Genomic DNA, 23,052 nt, shown 5'->3' with positions numbered 1-23,052 from the left:
CTTAACCGACATGTATTTCCGTGTAATCTGCCTGTTGGCGCAATCGCGCGTGTCGTTTATCGTTTTATCTGCGATAAGGGTGCAGCAACGAGGCCCGATAAGCGTAACGAGCGCGGCCCGTAACCGCCAGTGATCCCAATTACGGCACTGAGGCTCGCGGGCGCAAATTTCCACTAAGGGATCAATTCGATCAATTCCCCTCGGCGAGGAGCCGTCCTTCGGCCTGAACGATAGCTCGCGAAGGCTCGCTGATAAACTTTGGGAAAGGTTAGGAGCCAGGGCGGCCGCTCCTTTTCGCGCTTGGGCGCGTGGATCGCGCGCCGCGGAAGAGAGGGTGGTGGAAATAAGCGAAATTAAACAAAACAAGACGCACAAGACGTAAGAAGCGCATGACTGCGGGCTTGATACGGGCCGACTCGTGACACCAAGCCCCGATAAACCCCCACAGAATAATTTAATCGACCGCAACAAAACGCGAATGTGTTCAGTCCTTCGCCAGACATGTCCAGGAACCGCAATTACCAGACCTTCCCCAGCGGGAGCGACGACATCTACGTGTAAGTACGTCCGATAGTGTTCGTATCGCGTCCCACCTCTCGCCTAAAACGTGCGGCCTCCTCTGTGCGCAGCGAAAAACTGCCGCGAAATTAATCCGATAGGGCTGAAGACAGGCTGCGTCGACGAACAGTGTTGCTCGTTTCGAAGATTCTTCTTTTGCGAGTGAATGCGTTGAACGGTGGCCGATTTTCTGGTTACCTGAGTTTCGATATTGCGGGGAATTCTGTTCGTCTTACTTGACAGTGTAATCGTTCTGTTTGCCGCTTCTCCGGCAGACGAGCCAGTCGACAACGGGTATTGTGGTTTAAGGTACTTTTACTGTAATTGCAATTTTGGGCGCATTGATAGAATCCGCAGGGGACGTCCAAACAAACAACGCAGTTCTCCAGGTATACTACTGGACAGTAATTTTGTTCCGATCGGTCACGCGAAAAGTTAAACGAAATTCGTGCGAAGTAAATAGCGTACCATCTTGTTTTAAATTAGCAATTATTAGTTAGAAGAAAGTGACTTTTGTCGTAAAAAAATTTGCCCCCGTTAATAAGTTTTCTAAAGTTGTATGTAAATTATGTATATTCAAATTTCTGTCTTATTTACTTCTTGCATGGTTTTTAAGAAGATTGTAGGTGCCCTTTCTTGGGCATTTACTTTCAATTAAGGGGGTATACCCGTTTGAACCCTCGGAAAATGTGTGCACTTTGTGGATTTTTTTACAAGTCAACGGCTGGATGAAAATTTCCCGCTTTTTTACTATCTTTACATAGTATTACGAACTACTTAAGAAAAAAGTTTCAGTTAAAAAACTATTGTGTTTCGGAAGTTATGCGCACGTATCCGAAAGTCTCTCGATTTTAGATGGCTAAACGGTAGCCCTGAAAACAGCTGTGTGTCGTGTCTGAAATCAAAAACAATAAAATCTTCTTATAAAGTATGTCAATAGCTATCGTCCAACGGGGCAGATTTTTAAAATTTTGAAAAATAAAGAAATGGTGAGAGATCAAAGGTAAAGTTACATTTTTCTAAGAGACAGGGCCACCTTTTTTTCTTTATAAATAATAAACAGGGATACGAAATAAAAAGAGCTCTCGTTGGACGATGTGGAATCTTATTGCACTCCTGCATGAAAAATTGGGAGTGAATTGGTTGAACGTAGCGCGAGTTTTTAGGCCCACCGTTTAGCCGTCTAAAACCGAGAGACTTTCGGCTATGTATGCATAACTTCCGAAAAACAATAGTTTTTCAACTGAAACTTTTTCTTTAAGTAGCTGATAATACTATGTAAAGATAGTAAAAAAACGGGAAATCTTCATCAAGCCGTTGACTTGTAAAAAATTCCACAAATTGTACACATTTTCCGATGGTTTAAACGGGTATACCCCCTTAATGCATTCGACAAAATATAGAGCCGAGCAGCGTACTATAGCAGATATATCTTTAATTGCGTGCACGTGCCATTCGTGTGCTCCGTGTTTACCTCGCGGAAAAATTAATCGCGCTTAATGTAATCCATTAATGATCGCCGATAAACGTCTACGCAACGTTCTCTTTTATTGGGGTAGCAATTTGCGTCGCCGCATCGGTGCGACAAGGATTCTGGATCTTTCCGAGTTCTGGAACTATCTTGTTCTGCTTTCGAGCTTCTGTACCCGCGATCCCTTATCTGCGATTTGTCGGAAATGTTGACGTTGTCTTTTCGAATATAAATATCCCGAGAAGTGAATTCTGCTTTTCCTCGAACGCTCGGAACCCCGCAGGCATCGTTATCTCCACAAAAAGAATTAACTCGCAGCGAAACTGTGACGATTCGTTTGGCCGCGGAAGCGTCATACCCCCGATGATTAAACTGTGTGCATAATTCGCCTAAACGGACTGTTGCAGGGGGGTTATCTGGTCCGGTCTGGTCAGATGTTACTGTTTCGTCGTTTCATTGCGCGGGTGATTCATCGTCGTACGCAAATGAACGAAGCCATCCACGATAAGGAGTTTCTCCGCCAAGAAATCTCCTCCAGGAAGATCCACTTCTCTTTTCGAATAATTTAACCTCCGAAACAGCTTTTATGCCCGAGATAAATTTCAGCGGAGTACTTTTGTGCGTGCTTGTTACTTTCCTACCTTCTGCGATATTTTTCCAGTCGATCCTGCACGCGATAAAGTATCGATCTCGCTGTACCATCGTAGCCGTTGCATGATTTATTAGCGTTCCAGAATAAAGGCACCCCTTTTATCAACTCGGCTATTTTTCACCGAATTCCCATTGAGCCAGCCAGTGTACAAAGGTACGTTGGCAACTGGGAAGCTGTAAGTCGCAAAGTGCGGCGCTTAATTTATTTTAACTTCATTTACGTCCCGTTTTGTCGAACGAAAAGATCTCGCGCGGGAGCTTCGAGAGCACTCTTTTCTTTCGGTTTAAGTACCGCGCGTACGCTTTATCTCGTTTGGCGCATTCATAGTCACATGAGGGAGGCCGGCCTCTAGTCAATATCAGGTTTCACGAGCAACAATCGTGACAAATTCAGTCACGAGCCTGGCAGAGCCGCTCGGCGATACGACATTATTTTTCTCAGATAAACAAATGATCAAATCCTCGTGATTGTTCTTATCGATTCGAATGTAGATTACGCGACGGTACGCCCTATGTGTTCTCGATTTAAAATGAGATCAGCAACGGTGCGGCGCTCGTTCCCGCGATGTCGCGTGATTTAATATCATTCCTCAGTACAGTTACACGATCACACTTTCGCGTTCAACAAATCCCATTAAATGGCCTCACTCGACCGCTGCTTCCCAGATTACTTTAAAACAGTGGACGTTTAAAAACGCAGCGGAAAATAACAGTGTTTTACCTTAAACAAGCACCCCCCCTCAGGAATTAAATTACATGGACAAATTCATAGATACCACTTTAGATTTCCGTTACTTCCAACAAACTGATATACAATTCACGTAGCTAGAGGTATAGAAGAGGTCGGAATAACGTTCCTGTAAACTTTAAATAATCACTCTCTTAATTGTATAGAACGATTAAAATTCATTTAGCCACCAAAGCGCGCTAATTTAAATGATATTTTTCGCAAAAGCGCGGCTGTTCGGAGGGCGCAGGCGCGGGTCAACAAAATTCGCGCGCTCCCCCCCTCCCCCTCGCCGACTATCGCGCGGGTCAGCGCGGCAACCGCCGCTACCACATATATAAATGTTCGCCGGCTGTTGTCACGAGTACATTCAGTCCGCGCGCGCCACGACGGAACGTATGTAAACATTCTTCGTTTCCATCTGCCTACGTGCCTCGTGTCTCTCCGCGTTTCCATTTAATCGCGATTCCTCCCGAAGCCCCAGTATCCGTTGATCCCCGTCGACGAAGCACCTTCGGTTCCAAGAGGACACCGCGCCGAGAGCAAGGGAAAAGAAGAAGGGGACGATCAGTGGAAATTCGTTGTCCATGGAAGAAGACGTCCGTTGGGTTCGACGAAACAAAACGCCCGATTTGGCGAACGAAGGGTTTCTCTAAAGGGAAGGCCGCGGCTACGGAAAGCAGCTCGTAATTGCGACGTTGGAGGAAAGAGCGGGAGAGACGGAGGGCGAAAGTAGAGCGACAAAGATAACCGAAAACAAAGGAATCGACAGGAGGAGAGAAGGGAAAGAGATGAAACCCGCTAATTGCCCCGTAGTGATTGTAACATTGTGATCCGACTGACTGTGATATATACATAGGCGTCGTAACCCTACATATTTTATTCCGAAACGATCGCTTCGAGGGAAGCAACGACGGGAGATCGATATGACGAACACTGTGGCAGAGTAAGTACATAAAACGCATGTCCCCCCCGTGTCCCTTCGTTCCCCTCCCTGTGTTTGCGAGCACGTTGCTCTGGTTTTACGGTCGCACGTGGTCTGCGACAGTGCTCAGTGAATTTCATTTGAAAGTGAAATTGGGAACAGCGATGTTAGGTAACGCGTTTAGTCAGACTTTAATGTAGATTTAAATGAAACTCTATTGGTTTAAGCTAACCGCAATTTTCGGGTAACGATGAGAAAATTGAATTCGTTTTTCATGCTTGAACTTAACCTCTGTGGCACGACGAATAGAATGTTAACGGTTTGTTTTCAATTCGCTTTGTAATCTAATCTGAGTGGTCGTAGACTGCAAGTGCCTTTTTACGTAGGACACTTTGATGGATCGTATAATATCCTCCATGTGAAAACGTGAAAATAAGTTTTCGACGATTTCTTTGTATATATTAGGAGAAATCGTTGCGTGCTTCGGTGGATGCGCACCAGTTTGAAGTTGTCAGTGTTTCTGCTAGAAGGTGAAGCTACCAATGGTCGCCATACACAGTGGCTTTGCGCGACTGTGTACCCTATGTTATTTTCTTTGGCAAACCATTTCAGTGCGAGGTAGGCTACTTTATCTGATCGGTTATTTTTCCTTGTAATGGCCAAGGCACTGGCAACAGCGTCCTTTTTTATGCAAAATCTGGGAAACATGTGTGCGTCTCTTATCTGCAACTATAATAGATCTTTCTATTATTTTTACGTCCGACTTTACACACGAGTAAACATCTTCCTTATCTTCAACGTCAGATCGATCCTTTTTCCTCGAGTATTGATCACGTTGGGCCAGCCTCGCGAAGTCCAGGGATATAAATAAAGTGGAAGTCAAATAACAATGCTAAGTTGATTGCATTCCTGTGCATTGTAACCAAAGAAGCCCTCGAAGATGTAATTGACCGAGAATCATGAATGCCGTCCTTATTAAAGATTTCGACAGGCCAGTTGAATTAATGCTGTTCTGCGAGCGATAGAGAAGCGAAATAACAGTCGAGCAAATTTAATTGCGTTCTCCCGTGGCTCGGTTTTTAAACTCGTGCGCTGTTGGTGAGAGCTGATGAACGACGAACGTTGTTTTTTTTTTTAATACGACGATGCAATAGTTTCAGATTACGTAAATGTTCTTTTTCGCGGTTGGGTTAATTCCCTTTCTGTTCGAGGGAAGGGCCAATATCAAAATTCACCCTTGTCGCTGATTGGCGTTAGAAATTTTGCAGAAAAATTACATAAATTTACTTTATTCACTCGAAACGGCCAAAATTTATATTGTCCCTTGAACGCGCTCGCAGAATCCTGTCTTCTATAAATGAAACGCGGCAACTATTTCTGACCGACCAAATCCTTGTGATTTACACCTTGCAAACTGATAACAGCCATCTATTTACCGAGACTCGACGTAATTAATCTATTAATATGCGCACTCGAGTAGCATCATTGATGAACGGACAGGTGACAGCTTATTCCACTGGACACACGAGGCCAATTTCTCGATCGCAGGGGGCTACCTTCCCCCATGCAACCATTTGCACAGGGGGTGCATTTGTATTAAATAACTGACGAAACGACAATTTTACTTTCTGCCCACGAAGACCTAAAGATATTCTATGTCTCCAGAAGTATGGTTTATTATTATTATTATTTATTACTCTTTAAAAGATATAATTCTTGGAAGATATAATAAATATAGAGATATTAAAATTAGAGTAAAGGCGAGTTCTTAACCTTAAGAACATGAAACTAAGAATTAATTAAAATTACTACAATATGGTATGGTACGGTGGTAATCTTGAAAAGAAGTGGCCCCGGGGGTGCGAATTCCACTCCAGAAATCCCTTTTCGAATTGTCGGTCGGCAGTTGTGAGGATTTATTAAAAATGCCCCAGATTCCAACAACGAAGATAATAATATTAGACAATACATCGGGAATACATCTCCTCCACTTAGAATCAATATGACTACGAACAGTGGCGCGCTCAGAATTTAATCTTGGGGGTGGGGGGAGCCGAGTTGAAGGGATACAAATATTTTTACTGCAAATTCAACAAAATTCGTTAGGTGAATATAGAAATTTATTTAAACAGTAAAATCCAGTTTTCTTTTCTTTTTACAAAGCCCCTTGTTCTTTAAGGGGTGATGGGGCCCCTTGGCCCCCTATCTGCGTGCGCCATTGACTACAAATACGTATTTGGATCTTGTAACACCTAACGCGAAGAGTAGAGAGTTGTTCGCATCTCGTTGTTTCCGGGCTTACTCGCCACGTGTTTCACTTTTCCGTTGTCAAACCTGTGTGATGTAATTGGGGATATTAATATATCACGGTCGGGGACGATCGTGCTCGGGGGGTGTATTCGCGCGGAGCGTGTACTCTGTACACACTTGAACCCTTCCCTGCAACACGTGGACGAAAATAATTCGGTTGGAGAGTGCCAAAATTCGTGAATCTCTCGGTCGAGTGCACGTGAACGGCAACAGCAATCCATAGGGAAGAAGACGGTCAAGCGCGACTCCGTTCTTACGCATAGACGTTTATTAAAACTGGACGGACGAGCTTAGGCGCAACTGTGACATAAGTACAGAGAAGGACACAGATGCAAGATGATTGTAAAATAAGATATTTTTATAGACCTCGCCTGAGGAAACGTATAAAACGCGTTGCAAATCATAAACGGGACTTTAAACAAGTCTCTGACAGCCACAGAGTTCCCATCGGATGAATTTTATTGCCCTTCCCGCGCGTGCGATTTATTTTGGATTTCGAGGTATTTGTATTTTGTATTTGTATTTTTTGTTTTCCTGTGTGTTTCTAACACACAGGATGGCGTTTCAAGCATTTCGCTTATATTGCCCAACGAACGATAGTCAATTTTTCCTTCTTCCCTCCTCTCTCCTTCGGGTCCCAGCAGCAGCGACGCACCGGGAGACAGGTGATGGTCACCCATCTTTCCCCAGTACGCCGCCCCGTGATGTTTAACTTCGGTGATCTTACGGGAACCGGTGTTTCCATCACGGCCATGGCCGCTGGTAGGATTTCGAGGTAAATCGTAACGATGCGGATCAACGAGCTTCCCAACTGCGTCGCTTTTTCAAACAGTTAAAATGCATTCTTCGGGCTACTGAGCAGTCGTTCTTGTCGTTTTGACAAAAAAGTCTCTTTTCTTTTCAATGATTTTGACGAAACGAAACGAAATTCAGCGACCTGCTTGTAGAATCTACTTTAGAATACCTTTGGTTCTGCATTGAACCTATAAAACAAGCAAAATTATGAAAATGATAGTTGAGGAATGGGGATTTTTTTTTAAAAAAGTGCCTTTTTCGGTGGAGAAAGATGAGGTTTTAGTTTCTTTTCACAAAGAAGAAGAGTTTTTATTAACTTCAATTTAACATGCTCGAATTTGATTTGACTCGATTGAAACCTGCGTTTTTGAGTTATCGCTATAAAACAAAAGGAACATTTTTAAAAAGCCCCTTTACTAATTCATCTGTAGCGTCATCTATAATGCACATTTTCGACTAAAAAAACATACTTCTTTAAAGCTTAAGTCTCGGCATCAATTGATTTCTTTGCAATTAATTGAAGAAGAAATGCTTCATACCCTTAATATTTCAAGCAGCTTCTGTTTCCACTAATAATTTGGTAAGGCGGTTTATTCGACGCGCCTCTTAGCTCCAAACTGATTCGCCAATTACGCCTGTACGAATGCGGAATCGAACGTTGACTGTACCACAATCCAGCACGTGTTTTATTAATGAGAAATCTGCATACGGGCCGAACGCAATGTCACCGACGATATTTATCGTTTTGTAGAGTTGACGGTTACATCATCGCGTTGCTCGCGGCCTATTAAGCATCGTCGATGTGTTTACTAAGTTTACTTATAATATTCAGTCGAGTGACCACAGATTTCTATTGGTATTATTTAAAGTCCACAGACTCTCCAGACAGAGCGGTGCACTACGTTCGTTCAAGCGAGAGAAGTAACTGCGTAGCGCAAAGAAAGTTGCGTATTATAATTTCACGCGGTTCTCGAAACGATCCGTGCACGCTTTTTGTCACGCGGCGTTTCGCCGCGTTAAAAAGTCAGAGCGGAAGAGCGATACAGAAGTCCACGCGTGTAGAACGTGATTCATCACTGGAAATGCACGCGCGACTATTGTTCTTGACAGTGGTCGCCTTTTCTACGCATAGGTATTATTTTAAACGCGAGAGTGATCTAATAATTTTTTGCAATCTGCTCTTAATAGATAAATATTTCGTTATGTTTTTCCGCAAAGCTCCGCAACTCGTCTGACAAAGAACAAGTCCTTTCTACCGATAAACTTCTTTATGTCAATTCTTGTCTATCTCTCGGCTCCACGGCCGTAATCACATCTGCCCTGTCTTTTATGCGAGTTCATGAATCGTGGAAATCGTCCTGGATCACCTTAAGTATTTTTTATTAATATTACGCCGCTGATAATTATTAGGGTAAACATTATTAACGATCCTCCCCCATTCTTTGTTCGAATAAGGAAAAAGGACGCTAAATATGACGTTAATTATGCTGCTCCGTAGATTACTTTTCACTCAATTAACTTGAATTATGGCCACTGCGATGCATTAACATATCGGAAAGAAAAGAAACAGGATTTCACGTGTTTCTTGAGTAATAATGATAAACAGGGAACAATCTATCAAACAGTAAATTGCCCCGTCTTAAGTGCAGGAGGAATACGGATGCTCAGGATTTAGGTGAAGCTTTTTATTTTAGCGGAGTCAAATTGGAGCGAAATTTTCAGGCTGTACGAAACATTTATATAATTATACTCCACAGAGAGCCTGCTGCGTTGATAAACCTGTCTCTGGGCCGTAAATTTTTGTCCTCTTGACACTGTAGGCTCTTTCAAAGAAAAACATTTGTATATGATTTCAAACAGGTTCCTCTTTATCTACGTTGCGTAAAAATAATTATCTCCTAGCTGGCGAGATAAACACTATGGACGGGTGCGAAACACTGTCCCTTCTACTTTCGCGATGAATTTAAAAAAAAAAAAAAACTGAGTTCGGCTCATTTGCTTTTGTCAATTTTACTCGTGTGAAGAAGGCGAATTTTTTAATTTCCCGCTTACAGGGGAAGTTCGGTTACCCGAAGTTTCCGATTACTTTGAAACTGTGCAGGTTTGTAGAGGACCTCGATAGAAGTACCTGTCGGGCAATTTTTCGTTTGATTTTTTACTTCTGTCGAGGTCCTCTACAAACCTGCACAGTTTGAAAAAAAATCGGGTAACTTCTTAGGGGCATATTTTCATACGGTCTAAATGATTTGTTGCAGACACAATGGGGACATACAGAATTCCGAGAAATCCTCTCTGGTGGATTCGACAGTACTTCCAAAGATCCAATCACCCGCCGAGCTGGAGGACGAGAAATCCGGAGAATCGTCGAACAGCGCGCACAATGACCCGGAGAGCGGTGAAAATGTTACCGGCAGTGTGGTGAAACAAGTCCTCGCGGCGGTGGTCGCGCAACTAGGAACTATTAACACGGGCATGACATTTGGCTTCTCCGCTATCGCGCTGCCGCAGCTGCAGGAACCGAACAGTACCATCCCCATAACCGAGGGATCTTCAGAGGAGTCGTGGATAGGTAACGAAACTTATGGAACATTCCTCGACTAAACTACGTATCTGTAAAGAGGTGATATATTTCTAAGAGGAGATAACATTCTCTATTCTATCCGCAGCTAGCATGTCCTCCATCGGTACTCCAATCGGGTGTCTAATGTCCGGCTACATGATGGACGTCCTTGGCCGAAAGAGATCCCTGATTATCACAGAGATCCCAGCGCTGCTCGGGTGGATATTGATCGCGTGCGCAACCGATATCCGCATGATATACGCCGGGCGATTTTTCGTGGGACTTGGATCGGGCATGGTGGGCGCCCCGGCTCGCGTTTACACCGGGGAGGTGACTCAGCCGCACCTCAGGGGGATGCTGACCGCCTTCGCGAGTATCGGCGTCAGCACAGGCGTTCTGATCGAGTATGCCCTGGGAAGCATGGTCAGCTGGAACGTCTGCGCAGCGATCAGCGGGATCCTGCCCCTCGCCGCTCTGCTGCTAATGTTCTTCTTCCCCGAGACGCCTTCGTACCTAATATCCCGCAGCAGGCCGGAAAAAGCGCGGAAGGCCCTGCAGCAGTTCCGCGGCAGCACTTACAACGTCAATCAAGAAATGGAGACGCTTATCAATTTCTCTAATCGGAACAATATCAAGCGTCTAACGGGATTCCGCGAGATCGTCGGCGCTCTTTTGAAACCGAACGCTGTGAGGCCGTTCGCGCTGTTGTTTTTGTACTTCCTGATCTACCAGTGGTCCGGCACCAACGTTATAACGTTCTACGCCGTGGAAATATTCAAAGACTCAGGGGCGACGTTAAACAAGTACTTAGCCGCGGTGATCCTCGGCGTGGTGAGATTGGCGTCCACCATCGTGGCTTGCATCCTGTGCAGAAGGTGCGGAAGGAGGCCTTTGACGATGGTCTCCTCCGTAGGCTGTGGGTTCTCCATGATGGGTTTGGGGGGCTATATGTGGCTGAAAGATTACTGGACTTTGAACAACTCGCCGATCGTCGCCACTTGGTTCCCTGTTATGTGCATATTTTCCTACACTATAACGTGCACTCTTGGCTTCCTGGTTATCCCGTGGGTGATGATAGGAGAGGTGTACCCGGTACAAGTACGCGGCATTATCGGCGGCTTGACTACCATGGCAGCCCACTCGTTCATATTTATGGTAGTTAAAACCTATCCATTCTTGGCTAGCGCACTTACTCGGCATGGTACTTTCATACTTTACGGTTGTATATCCTTGTTCGGCACGATATACTTTTACTTATGCCTCCCCGAGACTAAAGGCAAAACGCTGCAGGAGATAGAGGACTACTTCTCCGGCAGGGATAGTAACTTAAGGACTAGTCCTATTAGTAGGAACAAACCAAAGGTGTTAGAGGTAAAGAAGGGGCAGGTGTTACCCTGAGGCAGCTCTTAATATCGCCGTGAGATAGGCTTTTTAATATTCCTGACGCGGATAGGCAGGATTTTGTCTTCCATCGAACAGTGGCGAAAGAAATTTAATTACCGCGTTTCAATATCAATCATTCAGATGGATTTATATATTTTTTATGAGGCCTTTAACGCAGTAAGAGAAACGGCGTTTCTAATTTGGTTTTATGACGAACGGTAGAGCTGATAATATATAATCAAGAGACTTCGGGGATCGATTAAAGTCAGTTGCACGATATTAAGACTTCACTATCGATACTCTGATTATTGTTTTCCCATTTTTAGGTAGGATAATTTTAATCTTCGCGATGATACATATTTATTGACTAAAGACTACATAGTTTAAATGCATCGCGTATGTCTCTCAAAGAAGGCGCTAGCGACGCGGTATATTTTTGTAAAATATATTACATGCTATTCAAAGATTCTACATATATTACTTGCGACTATATACTAGGTTCGTCGGGAACGGACAGTTGTGCCTTACATGTTTCTCGACACGCACAAGAAAATGAAAGGTGCTATTTATTGTATCGTAGTATTATAACATTTGTACTATTGCGAGATGAAAAGAAGCAAGACTACCACCAAGCTGAAATGTCACAGGGGCAAGGGGAATCGCCCGCTCGCGTCAACGTATCCCCTCCAACACAGTTCGTCCCGTGACGAAGAACGCAAACGAAATCAATCGCAACAATTCGCGGATATGGACACCCGCTAAGAACCGAAAAGCAGGACTCCTTGGAGGGGATAAGGTGGAGCGAGCGGGCGATTCCCCTTGCCCCTGTGGCATTTCAGCTTGTGGGTAGTCCTCCTTCTTCTCATCTCGCAATAGTACATAAGTGATTAAAAGACAAGGCGTAATTAATAAATAAACGTACAAGCAACATTTGTAAAAACATGGTCTGATAATGTGGGCGCATGTATTTACACTGTAAAAGTGTAAACAGTGTTTTATAAGTTTAAATTAAACATTTTTGACTACATCTCTCGTGTAGCTTGATACAAATGCTGTTGAATTGAAACAGAGGACTCTTAGAATAACGAACGTTTATTTATCCAATATATACATCTAATCAAGTTTCAAACGAAATTTATTACGTCTTCTCTCCTTGGCTGCCTTCCTCTCCTCCAGAAAGTGCTTTATCATACTTTGCGGTAGTATTTCACCCATGTACGACCGTGGTATGAATTCTTTCTGCAGCAGAGCGAGCTTCTCATTCACGTACGACTTTGCGTCGAACATCTCCGCTTCCTTAATCTTCGCGATTAATTCTGCTTGAAATGCATTCTCCCTGATTGTGTTACGTTTCTGTCTTATCTTCGCCATGACGAATTGCAATCTTTTACGCATCTTCTTTCTCTTGTGCTTCTTCATCTTCTGCCGCCGAATTACGATCATACGCGTTGCCAGCTTCTCTATGGTATTTTCGGTTGGAGGAAGCTGCACCGACCTATCCTCTAACGGTAGATCATGCTGGATAGGGCGCCGTTTCAGAGGCTCCTCCATCGATGGTATATTCTTAAATGGTGTTTCGATTATGTTCCTCTTCGGCGCATTATCGAGATTTCCGAAATCGATGTCGAGCGTTCTCGGTGCAAATTTAATGCGTGTTTCGGGGTACGTTGTACTCACTACGCTCTTAGAAAAAAACGAAGGCAAAGCATCGTTTTCACCTCTTGATTGATAAGACGAACAATACCTTCCAACAATATTCCCTGAAACGACGAACGAAATCACGTAAATAAATCAGGTTATGTTTCTGTTAGTAGATTATTTAAAGAAGTAGATATTATACATACTTTGTCGACATATTGTTATTTGCCGAAATCCTGCGCACAATCTATTAAGAGCCATTGTGGTAATCATTTTCTAAATATATTTGTGCAAAGTATCATTCTAAAGCCCGTAAAACCTGACGCGAACCGAGCTCAATATCGCACAAGTATAGGCTAGGGAAACATAACCTGAAATCTTTTAGAAACTGAACAGCTCGAATTACTATTGCCAACATACGGAAGAATTATTCAAATGGTCGCGACGTTTATTCGTTTTAGGTTCTTTCGGGATGGGGCAATGAATAGATAAACATTAAACTTTTCCATTCCATTTATTGAAAATTATTAATTTATTTGAACAGAATATATGTCTGTTGAATAGGTGCTTCCAGAATATAAATTTATACATAATGTAAACATGTGTCTGGCGGATAGTTTAATCCATTCGTGTTTTCACAGTTCTTGTTGTAACTTTGTCTTTCTCTCTGCAATTGAAAGTTAATTGTTAGCTTTGAAACAAACGAAAGCGGGGAGAGATGGGAAATTAAGCAACTTACATTACGTGAACAAGGGCTCCCCAACCTGATATCGCATCTCTATCGCACGCGTTTACTAAAGCCTGACTGATCGTCTCAAAGAGATCATCTGGTTCCATGTCCTCTTCGTACAGTGATTCACACATTCCGTAAAGCTGTTCGCTGCAAGTTCCACCGACTACAAAGTTTCCAGGCTGACTTATGCATCCGATTAAGTCCATGTTACAAAGGAACGGTTCGTAAGTAACAGGATCCAAACCAGCCACGATGGGCTCTACGAAGTAAGGCCCGAATCTTCTCTCGTATAATAAATTCGAAACCATTGACGCGAAAGTCTTGGGATGGATCTTTCTACTCTCTTTCAGCTCGTAGAGGTTCACTCGAAACCTTAGCCTTTCCATGACTGTTTGGGTATCGGTGGCTAGGCCGGGAAGGCTGACGTACAGGTGTGGCCCCATTTCGAAAATCTTTTGGAAATTCACCGTTATCGCTTGCGCTTGTATACCGAATCTGCGATCGGCGGCTATTGCCACGCAATTTTTCCCTTTCATTGCTATAATAGCTCCTCCATTGTACGCTAAAATACTCTGGAATAGAAAAGAAGTAACTTTTAAATCATGAGGACGGCTCGCCCGTAAGAGTAATATCAGTTGTTTTCTGTTAATTTACGAAACGTGCAGTGTCATCAGTGTATTTGACAGTAACATAACCTCCCCTTATCTTTATAGTACTTTAAAGTCGCGCAAATTCAATAGCGATGAAAATTTTTAAACGTCACCGAAGATTACTGGAAGTATTAGCATTTAACAGAAGAATACTTACCATCTTTAAGAGATTTTATCAAATCTATCAATAATTAACCAGCGGCACAGTTTAAACTACACCGTAGAACGCGAATCACGATCACGAAGTATGTAATGCATAGAAGTTGAGTTCCCCTGCCAGCGTAAAGCTCTGCGGTAAATAATCTAATCTAACAACGTGTACAATAATGCGCGTGAACCTTTTATTATCACAGTATTGCGTACAAAATATTATATCCCAACTTTCATATACAATTCATTTTTAATTTGATTAGTACAATTTCGAAGGATAATTATTATTATACATGTTAGGGATAGGCGGGAAAATCAGCATCACCTCGCGTATTTTCAGGTAGATATTTTCATTAAACTCGCTATTTCCTAGGAAGCTTATACAATTTCCAGGTTTAGCATAAATCTACCATATTCATTGAGCAAAACCATTCAGCGTACCTGGGAATGCCTGAAAAGGCGATGCAATCAATGAAATGGAGCGCATTGCCATTTAATTCGAGTTGACATAAAAAACAATATGGAGTATCTCGCGAGAGAACTGGTTCTCTGGTCGGATCTGTCCTATCACCCCCTCCACGAGCCCAGGAAGAGTCAAGAGCAAAGGGGAAAAAGATGGCTCTGTGATGTTATTGAGAATTTCGAGGCAGTTCGGTGCAGTTCGGGGTCCCATGTTTAATTCGTTGATCGTTACATAGAACGGGATAGAGTCCGTGTACGCGCGTATCGCAAGGCAAGCGCGTTATCATTCGCCAGTGGAACGAACGACCCTTAAAAAGTGGCAGGTGAAGTGAGAACGAGAGGAAGGGAAAGGGACAAGAGAGACGGATAGAGAGAGAAAATGTGTTCGATCAAGACGAGTCATTGCAAATGTCATGTATCTTGCGACAGGGAATGATTCGAACGAAATACGGAGAACAAGCGTAGCAGAGGGACACGTCTTAACGGAGATTACAATCGATAAGCCATCGTATCTCTGAGAATACACAGGCCGTTCTTTCTACGAGTTTTTGGTTAGTGGTTTCGGTCATGACCATCTGGATGGTGCAGCGGTCAGCTGTAGCCTGTAATACGCGTTTACACGTGCGACTTGTAGTTGGTTGGACAGGTCGCATCGATACCTCCCGTTCGAACCTATTTAATTGCAATCGTGGGAATAAATCGCAGCTCACGGCGGTACCGACCAAAAGATGATCGTTCCCGGTTCACGTTCAGCGACGATTAACGAACGATCTCTATCGTTCGATTAAAACGTGCGACTCTATTTTGAGTGCTGATCAGTTGAATCCACTCGCGCTGGCAAATATATTCCAAGAAGAATAAGTTCCGTAAGAGGCGTCCGAATGGAAAGAAATTCGGGACGGCCATGAAATGGAAATACGCCCGCGACGTATTTTACTTTTAATGTTATTTTTAAACCACCGATGTGGAAAACGCATGAACAAACCATTGCAACCACCGAGTCTCTGTATATAGCGCAACGATTATTCTTGGAATATATTTTAGGTGCTCGGCTTTTAATGTTGTTCAGTCTGCTGACTGTTACCTTGCTTCCAATGATGCTCTTATCATTCCCGCATTTTGCTTTATTACCAGAGATGAATTAAAGCCGAACGATTGTCACAGAGGTTATTTCTTGCAGGTTTACAAGTTTGCTGATTATATTATAGAATTTATACATTTGATACCTCGGTGTTTCCTCGATCGCATAAAAGGATGTCACTGAAACCAAAACACGTCAACTTTCAAGAAACATGGAATGTATTGGAAGAGACCGTCAAGTGTGTAATAACATTGTCCAATGTTCCACGCGCCACATGGAACGATAGATTCAGGTACCTCGTGAATTCCTTTGATCGCAGCTGTTTTATAAGCGGACAGGTGGTAACTCCGAATACATCGTTCATATTTTCTTCTAGCGATGTGTATTCCTTGTGCGTGGCATATCCAGAACCATTCACAGATAAATTGTATAACGAGACGAAAAAGTTTCTAGATAATCACGTCTTCCAATTGTTAATGTCAGTTTGCGCCCAAGGTGAATCTGGTTGGCTCCAGGCATACCACCGTGCCTGGACAGAGTATTCGCAGGGTATTAATTATTTGCATTGCCTATACCTATATCTAAATCAACAGCACATTCAGAAACAGAAGGTTTCGGATGCGGAACTTATCTACGGCACATTTTCCACTATGACTGACGATTGTCAGGAACAGATGGAGATAGGGGAACTTGGCTTAGATATCTGGAAGAAAAGAATGATCATACCGTTGAAAAAGCAATTAGTTTCCCAGCTGCTGGAAAGCATTCACGCGGACAGAGTCGGTAAAGCTGAGATAGCGAGTACAGAAGTTGTTTGTGGCGTGATACAGAGCTTCGTTTGCGTCGGAAAGTATAAATTACTAGGAGATCTGGATGTAATTATTCACGTTACGTTATCTTTTTGTTTAATATACGTGCTCGTTGCAAAACTACTTCATACAGTTTATCTCGTTTTAGATGTATCAAGAAATTTTTGAAACACCTTTTCTAGAAGCTAGCGGGGAGTTTTATATGAAACAGGCGGTGGAGCTGCGCTTGAAATCTGATATAACGCATTACATGGAGAAAGTTACATCGCAACTGGTCCAAGAGGAGCTGCGCGCTCATAAGTTCCTTCATTCGAGCTCTGTACCTAAAGTATGGCCTTTCTCTTACGCTTTACGCGAGAAGTGAATTAATTTAAAGTAGTAGTCGGTTGTCTGAGAGTAATGTTTTGCAGGTGAGACAGTGCTGCGAAGAGAAGATGATAGCCACGCACGTGGCTTGGCTTCATACGGAAGCAGAAATTATGATAGAAAATGAACATAGAAGGAATTTAAGTCTCTTATATCCTTTGTTAATGCCAATACCTTCGGGTCTGGCTCCGCTTGTACAAAAGCTTACGCAACACATAACTCAACAAGGAATGCAGGCAATCGGATCTTTACAAGGTGACAATGTAAGGAAACGGGAAGCGATGCGCCTAAAATATCTTATTCCCTAGAAATGATACAATACTCCATAATCGTGTGATAACAGGTACACACGCAATTTGTGGAAAGCATGCTGGATGTGCATCACAAATATTCCGAATTGATCAAAGATGTGTTCAAAAACGACCAAGCCTTCGTGACTGCTCTCGATAAAGCTTGTTCGGCTGTCGTGAATCATAAGCCTGTGCCGCGGCAACCGGCCAGAGCACCGGAACTGGTAAATAACTTGCTAGTCGCTACCGGCAAGTCGGTTTCTACGACGGTTAATGAAAATTTTGTTATCTGTAACATATTCGATTTAGCTAGCTAAGTACTGCAACTCGCTGCTGAAAAGATACGCCAAGGCCGCGTCGGAGGCAGAAGTGGAAGAGAAATTGGGGCGCTGCATCACCGTGTTCAAATATGTCGACGACAAGGACGTCTTTCAAAAGTTCTACGCGCGTATGCTCGCCAAGCGTTTGATACAACAGCAGTCGCAATCGCAATCGATGGACGCCGAGGAGCTGATGATCGATCGTTTAAAACAAGCCTGCGGCTACGAGTTCACGAACAAACTTCATCGAATGTTCACCGACATGTCGGTGTCGACGGACTTGAATGCCAAGTTTGCTACCAGTTTGCGAGAAGGAGGTAGGGAAAATCAATTAGGCATAGGTTTCGTAGTGTACGTGTTGCAGGCTGGCGCCTGGCCGCTGGGTCTGCCATCGTCATCCGGTCCGTTCCATATTCCCCAGCAATTAGAAAAGTCCATACAGGCTTTCGAAACGTTCTACCACGCGCAATTCAGCGGGCGGAAGCTCACTTGGTTGCATCACCTTTGCCAAGGGGAGCTCAAGTTTAATTACTTGAAGAAGCCTTATTTGGTCACCGTGCAAACTTACCAAATGGCGCTTTTGCTACTTTTCGAACATTGCAATTCGATACAATGCCGCGAGGCCGCCGCGTCGTTGCGCCTGTCGCACGACCAATTGGTCAAGCATGCCACCAGCCTGGTAGATTGTAAAGTTTTGAAGAAGTCGACGGAAGGGGAGCTGAAGCAGGACACGACACTGTCGCTTAATTTCAATTACTCGAACAAGAGAACGAAATTCCGCATATCCGGCGCTCTGCAACGGGATATGCCGCACGAGAATCACGATACAGAAGCGACTCATCGCAGCGTTGCCGACGACAGAAAATTGTACCTGCAAGCAGCTATTGTCCGTATTATGAAGAGTCGCAAGGTTCTCAGACACAATCAACTCGTACAAGAGGTAAGATTTTATTTCGCTGTCCGGTTTAAAACGACGCGGCTGATCTGTATTGTTAATATTCTTGTTGCAGGTACTAAGTCAATCTAAGTTTACATTTGCACCCTCAATCGGTATGATCAAAAAGTGTATCGAATCTCTCATAGATAAGCAGTATATCGAACGTGCGCCGAATAATGCAGATGAGTATTCGTACGTCGCATGATTCAATTGTACCATCTGTCACCATCGTTAATTTATTTCATTCGGGATGCTCCTTGATCGTTCGTGACGCAAGCACAATTCGTTATTAACAACTTTGGACAAAACGTTCGGCCGGTGTAAGGTTTCCTTTCACCGAATATCTTTCCACGCAAGGGATAGTCTTATTTAACGCTAGTACTCTCTCAGCCGAGTGTCTCTCTTGTTCGAAGGATCAGAGGGAGCATTCCGAATTGCTTACTTGCTTCTAAATCAACCAATTAATAAACTTAGTTGATTTGACGATCTGTAATATATGTATGCACACCGAATAAAGCTGACATTACTATTTTATGTTGGGACAATCTCTCGTCGGTGGTTTCCCAGGGATAAGTAGAAATTTAATTTCCATTTGTAACGTACAACTACAATTGCTTACAGCTGGGATTCATTGAACCCGCAAGAATAAATTTATATTTATATCCTTACAAAATCTACATAACAATAATCGAAGATACTTGGAGTTTCAATTTTTTTGCCTCGTTATCCATTATAAGTCTTTGGTCCCACGTTTTTAAATCACTTACGATACACCAGCAGGAACTGGCAACATATTGCACGACGGTATATGATAAGTTTCTAGTGATCGCAAAGAATCATTTGCACTAGGTAGTTTACCTTTTAAAAGTATTGCATAATATGGTGAGAGGAGTATTATTCACGTGCTACGCTATGGTATAGGCTCGAATTGGTGTTATTAGGAACGTGGAGTTTTCAGTTGCAACAGCTCTGGGTCCAGCAATGGATTGTCATCCGCCTCCGACTCGAGTGGCTTGTTCATATTGTTGACCACAAGGGGTGATGCAGTGGCTGTGTTGCTGTACGGAGAGAAACCTGCCCACTCCATTCCAAGATATATAGGCGGTGGGCTGCCCAATGGTGGTTCCAGCAGCAAATGATCCGATTGCTGTTGATGCTGCTGCTGCTGTGGTTGCACTTCCTGACAGTCGGATGGGGACAGATGCGAGGTCAAGTGAGTGGTTACTTTACACTGTTTCTCCTGCTTCCGCCACTTTGCCCTTCTGTTTTGAAACCACACCTAGAAACAATGACCACTCGGATCTATAAGCCTCATCGATCGCATCTTTTTGAATGACAGAGCGTACAGAGTTTGTTACCTGCACCCTGGCTTCTGTCAGTTGGATACGCAGAGCAAGCTCCTCTCGAAAGAATACATCAGGATAGTGTGTCTTCTGAAAGGCTCTCTCCAATTCCTCCAACTGGAAGTTGGTGAAGGTGGTGCGGTATCTGCGCTGCTTTCGTTTACCGACTCCCGACGATTGCCTGTCCTCGCTCCCCGGGCTTGGCGAGAAATCGTAGGCTATGAAAACGCACCGGACACAATCTGATCAGTGGCAGTGATCGCACGATCGGTCAGCGCGCGGGGCTTGCTCGATCAGCGATTAAACTACAGCGAAGAGAGAGTTTCCGGAGGGTGATTCGCGGATACGCGCACTACCTCGATCGCACTTAATCGCGTTGGATTCACACGTGGGTAAAACGGTTCATAACTGTTAAACTGATTACCACTAACTCTATTTAAAACAAGGGCTGCCGATTCGCTTAATGCATTTAGCAATAATTTAATTGAGGACTGCCCCAACTTACGGGCCGACAGGTAGAAGAGAGTGGCAGTTAATTAAATCAGGTCTGGGGTGGCAGGGTGCACTTACAGAATTTTGTAGGAAAGCAAACCGAGGAAGATTGCGCGCCTATCAGACCAGCCAGAGCAGTCGACTGTAGATCTCCTCCGGGGTTGATTTCGTCTGGTGCCCCAGCAGAAGCGACGATCGCCCCAGCTGATACCAGAGGATCACGCGGCGCCCCTACCAAAAACAGCTGCCTGCCACTTTCGATTCCGCCTTCGTCTTCCTCCTTCAAATCCATACCGCGGTAGCTGGTCCCTCTCGGTGATAGTCGTTTTTTTTAATTGATTAATTAGACACTTGCGTACACTAAACGAACGGTAGACCGATGAAGGGTAGGCTAATGGTAATTGAATCACTACCAGATAGAGAGAAGTCCGTGTGGATACCACAGTGGCTCCGCAACTCCGCTATTTCTTTTCTCTTTTCCTCCTTTTTTTCCTTACACCTGTGTGATGCAGACAGGGTAGGGGATAGGAGTATATTCAACATGAACTCCCTCAAGAGGGGCAATGAAGCCACAAAAATGTATTGCTTGTACACCACGAATCAATAGCACGGATGTACAGTGGAGAAAATGTATATCTAGCTTCCTTTTTCTTTCCCTCGTGCGCTCGTTATGTCTTTACGAGGATTTGGCATTCGCCGATTCGCGGTCCGATTTTTTGGTATCAACGTAGGAGGGCACGGCTCGGTCTTAGAGATATAGAAACCCCAGGTCTTCTTACAGTAAACAAGGAAAATGAAACTGAAGAAGATTTTAGAACGCGTAATTTAAAACACGAGTCTTTTACACATATCTCTTTATTAGATCAAGTGTTGTGTATTACAATATGTACAAAATTTATTACACACATTCATACTTAATAAATAAAGACGCATTGTGCATTAACAGTGCACATCTTGCAGTTGAAGCATTACCGCAGTAAATTTTCATTAGGCTTTTTTCTTTTAAAACTGAAAGGGTGCTGACATTGCTTATTCCAGTTTCAAGAGAATCTTGTGAGAAAATACATTCAGCACGTGCGCGTATCACAGTAGGTGCATTGTAAAGTAAAACGTTCAATATGAACTTTGAAGTTACTATCGTCTTTAGTATTCCATCCCAAGAGAGTGTGATAACACACACAGTAGTTGGACCCACATTGTATCATCAGTATAAAATGGATACTATTAGACATAGAAAAGACGGACTTTGCTGGTAGAGACCAGTAGATCGTCGTCGAAAAATTTCGTCTCTATCACGACGTTGCCGCTGTTTAGAAATATGGAAGAATTAATTATAAAGAGTTGCAAATTGAAAGTTAATAAATGGTATGCACATACTTCAAGATATTAGCAGGCATCATTTGACTTTCTGGTGCGGCTTGAATTAAACTTTGCCATGTATTTGTACTGTTAGGTATAACAAAACCGAACTCGAAAAACCATTCCTCCAGGCAGCGGCCTTTAAACAGCACCTTCTGTTCTAACCTAAATCTTTCCATTGGCTCCGCTGAACTAAAATTAATCTCCCGAGACACTGCACGGCATTTCAAAATCTTTTTTGGTACTCTTGCTTCGTGCTCCACGTCAGGCACAGATCTGTGAACAAATCGTTCGATCGGCCAATTATAAAACACACTATTCGTGTTACCGCTTAGACAGAGGTTATGTTCACTTACAAATCCTCATTACCCTGCCACAATATTTTACCACTGTCAGCGTCCCGTAAATTCATCCAATTCCTGCAACGAATAACTGTCAAGGGAAATACGTGTACGTGAATTAGGATTACGAGATGAATAAGATTAATTGCGACGGTTTACATTAACCTTCAAACTGTCATCTGCTTACGATTTACTCGCAAGGAATATATCTTTTGTCAGCCGAAAAAAGGATACACTTGGAAACCTTTTAATATGTCTTCGCCACGAGGAGGCATAATTTATTTTAAACAGTGGTAATTCAGTAATTGGCTTTACAATCGACTAAGAAACTATCGATTTCCCTCTACTTAAGGGGGTAGACACGTCACGTGACCTGGCCGATTCGGCAGGTCGGTATTACAGTGATTATTATGTGGTCGGCTCCTCGAAGTGACAGAAAATATAACCTAATTGCTATACCCGATTTCCTAAAAATACTGTTGTGACGTAATAATAATATTTTGAAAGGATGATAAAAAGTTCACAAATGTTTCGTAAAAGAACGAAATGGCCACTAAACATTTGTTGTCATATACCATATACTTAGGTTATATTTTCTATCACTTCGAGGAGCCGACCACATAATAATCACGCGCATCCAGCCTGCGCATTTTCAGTAGCGGATTTCATGAACGAATTCTGAACTGGAATAATTATGAAAC

At 43.3% G+C, this 23,052-nt stretch overlaps 6 protein-coding genes across 10 annotated transcripts; 2 read left to right on the top strand and 4 right to left on the bottom strand.

The window, feature by feature from the left end:
• Positions 1-343: 343 nt before the first annotated feature.
• LOC143375146 (facilitated trehalose transporter Tret1) lies at positions 344-12,407 on the top strand. Of its 2 annotated transcripts, none has more exons than XM_076823957.1 (3): positions 344-557; positions 9,693-10,006; positions 10,104-12,407. In XM_076823957.1, the coding sequence occupies exons 1-3, from the start codon at positions 502-504 to the stop codon at positions 11,393-11,395; spliced, it is 1,662 nt and encodes a 553-aa protein (XP_076680072.1). In that variant the 5' UTR covers positions 344-501; the 3' UTR covers positions 11,396-12,407. The 2 variants fall into 2 exon arrangements, with proteins under 2 accessions (XP_076680072.1, XP_076680073.1); XM_076823958.1 differs by lacking the exon at positions 344-557 and adding an exon at positions 3,777-4,353.
• Positions 12,408-12,454: 47 nt separating this feature from the next.
• LOC143375151 (uncharacterized) lies at positions 12,455-13,396 on the bottom strand. The gene is made up of 2 exons (XM_076823966.1): positions 13,225-13,396; positions 12,455-13,140 (listed from the first exon to the last, which is right to left on the bottom strand). Exons 1-2 carry the CDS (start codon positions 13,289-13,291, stop codon positions 12,494-12,496), a joined length of 714 nt encoding a protein of 237 aa, XP_076680081.1. The 5' UTR covers positions 13,292-13,396; the 3' UTR covers positions 12,455-12,493.
• A 117-nt stretch (positions 13,397-13,513) lies between these two features.
• On the bottom strand, positions 13,514-14,712 carry Prosbeta3 (proteasome subunit beta type-3). Its single transcript, XM_076823967.1, has 3 exons — positions 14,559-14,712; positions 13,758-14,323; positions 13,514-13,685 (listed from the first exon to the last, which is right to left on the bottom strand). Exons 1-3 carry the CDS (start codon positions 14,559-14,561, stop codon positions 13,637-13,639), a joined length of 618 nt encoding a protein of 205 aa, XP_076680082.1. The 5' UTR covers positions 14,562-14,712; the 3' UTR covers positions 13,514-13,636.
• A 407-nt stretch (positions 14,713-15,119) lies between these two features.
• Positions 15,120-19,350, top strand: Cul2 (cullin 2). 2 transcript variants are annotated; one of them, XM_076823948.1, is made up of 8 exons: positions 15,120-15,564; positions 16,194-16,386; positions 16,471-16,969; positions 17,052-17,231; positions 17,314-17,532; positions 17,613-17,783; positions 17,869-18,819; positions 18,890-19,350. In XM_076823948.1, the coding sequence occupies exons 2-8, from the start codon at positions 16,268-16,270 to the stop codon at positions 19,019-19,021; spliced, it is 2,271 nt and encodes a 756-aa protein (XP_076680063.1). In that variant the 5' UTR covers positions 15,120-15,564; positions 16,194-16,267; the 3' UTR covers positions 19,022-19,350. The 2 variants fall into 2 exon arrangements, with proteins under 2 accessions (XP_076680063.1, XP_076680064.1); XM_076823949.1 differs by lacking the exon at positions 15,120-15,564 and adding an exon at positions 15,582-15,804.
• LOC143375150 (homeobox protein aristaless-like 3) lies at positions 19,052-21,083 on the bottom strand. The gene is made up of 3 exons (XM_076823965.1): positions 20,730-21,083; positions 20,175-20,377; positions 19,052-20,095 (listed from the first exon to the last, which is right to left on the bottom strand). The coding sequence occupies exons 1-3, from the start codon at positions 20,941-20,943 to the stop codon at positions 19,754-19,756; spliced, it is 759 nt and encodes a 252-aa protein (XP_076680080.1). The 5' UTR covers positions 20,944-21,083; the 3' UTR covers positions 19,052-19,753.
• Positions 21,084-21,488: 405 nt separating this feature from the next.
• Prbp (Prenyl-binding protein) lies at positions 21,489-22,730 on the bottom strand. Of its 3 annotated transcripts, XR_013086823.1 has the most exons (5): positions 22,586-22,730; positions 22,367-22,429; positions 22,029-22,286; positions 21,757-21,957; positions 21,489-21,725 (listed from the first exon to the last, which is right to left on the bottom strand). XR_013086823.1 is itself a non-coding variant. In XM_076823974.1 (4 exons), the coding sequence occupies exons 1-4, from the start codon at positions 22,624-22,626 to the stop codon at positions 21,876-21,878; spliced, it is 444 nt and encodes a 147-aa protein (XP_076680089.1). In that variant the 5' UTR covers positions 22,627-22,730; the 3' UTR covers positions 21,489-21,875. The 3 variants fall into 3 exon arrangements, 2 of the variants coding, with proteins under 2 accessions (XP_076680089.1, XP_076680090.1); XM_076823974.1 differs by having other exon boundaries at positions 21,489-21,957; XM_076823975.1 differs by having other exon boundaries at positions 21,489-21,957; positions 22,596-22,706.
• Between the last annotated feature and the right edge of the window lie 322 nt (positions 22,731-23,052).

Source organism: Andrena cerasifolii, chromosome 12, assembly GCF_050908995.1.
Source record: "Andrena cerasifolii isolate SP2316 chromosome 12, iyAndCera1_principal, whole genome shotgun sequence".
In the NCBI taxonomy this organism is placed as follows: Eukaryota; Metazoa; Arthropoda; class Insecta; order Hymenoptera; family Andrenidae; genus Andrena; species Andrena cerasifolii.
This window is presented reverse-complemented; position numbering and strand designations above follow the sequence as displayed.

Bases quoted from the DNA above. Each gene is read 5' to 3' on its own strand.
- LOC143375146 (XM_076823957.1), top strand. From the start codon at position 502: ATGTCCAGGAACCGCAATTACCAGACCTTCCCCAGCGGGAGCGACGAC. The intron at 558-9,692 runs GTAAGTACGTCC...GATTTGTTGCAG, and splicing joins GGGAGCGACGACATCTACGT to ACACAATGGGGACATACAGA. The intron at 10,007-10,103 runs GTAACGAAACTT...TTCTATCCGCAG, and splicing joins TTCAGAGGAGTCGTGGATAG to CTAGCATGTCCTCCATCGGT.
- LOC143375151 (XM_076823966.1), bottom strand. From the start codon at position 13,291: ATGATTACCACAATGGCTCTTAATAGATTGTGCGCAGGATTTCGGCAA. The intron at 13,141-13,224 runs GTATGTATAATA...TCGTCGTTTCAG, and splicing joins AATAACAATATGTCGACAAA to GGAATATTGTTGGAAGGTAT.
- Prosbeta3 (XM_076823967.1), bottom strand. The intron at 13,686-13,757 runs GTAAGTTGCTTA...TTTCAATTGCAG, and splicing joins GGAGCCCTTGTTCACGTAAT to AGAGAAAGACAAAGTTACAA.
- Cul2 (XM_076823948.1), top strand. From the start codon at position 16,268: ATGTCACTGAAACCAAAACACGTCAACTTTCAAGAAACATGGAATGTA. The intron at 17,232-17,313 runs GTATGGCCTTTC...AATGTTTTGCAG, and splicing joins ATTCGAGCTCTGTACCTAAA to GTGAGACAGTGCTGCGAAGA. The intron at 18,820-18,889 runs GTAAGATTTTAT...TTCTTGTTGCAG, and splicing joins ACAATCAACTCGTACAAGAG to GTACTAAGTCAATCTAAGTT.
- LOC143375150 (XM_076823965.1), bottom strand. From the start codon at position 20,943: ATGGATTTGAAGGAGGAAGACGAAGGCGGAATCGAAAGTGGCAGGCAG. The intron at 20,378-20,729 runs GTAAGTGCACCC...GCGTTTTCATAG, and splicing joins TTGCTTTCCTACAAAATTCT to CCTACGATTTCTCGCCAAGC. The intron at 20,096-20,174 runs GTAACAAACTCT...CATTGTTTCTAG, and splicing joins TGACAGAAGCCAGGGTGCAG to GTGTGGTTTCAAAACAGAAG.
- Prbp (XM_076823974.1), bottom strand. From the start codon at position 22,626: ATGCCTCCTCGTGGCGAAGACATATTAAAAGGTTTCCAAGT. The intron at 22,430-22,585 runs GTATCCTTTTTT...TATTCGTTGCAG, and splicing joins ATATTAAAAGGTTTCCAAGT to GAATTGGATGAATTTACGGG. The intron at 22,287-22,366 runs GTAAGTGAACAT...ATTTGTTCACAG, and splicing joins TGGCAGGGTAATGAGGATTT to ATCTGTGCCTGACGTGGAGC.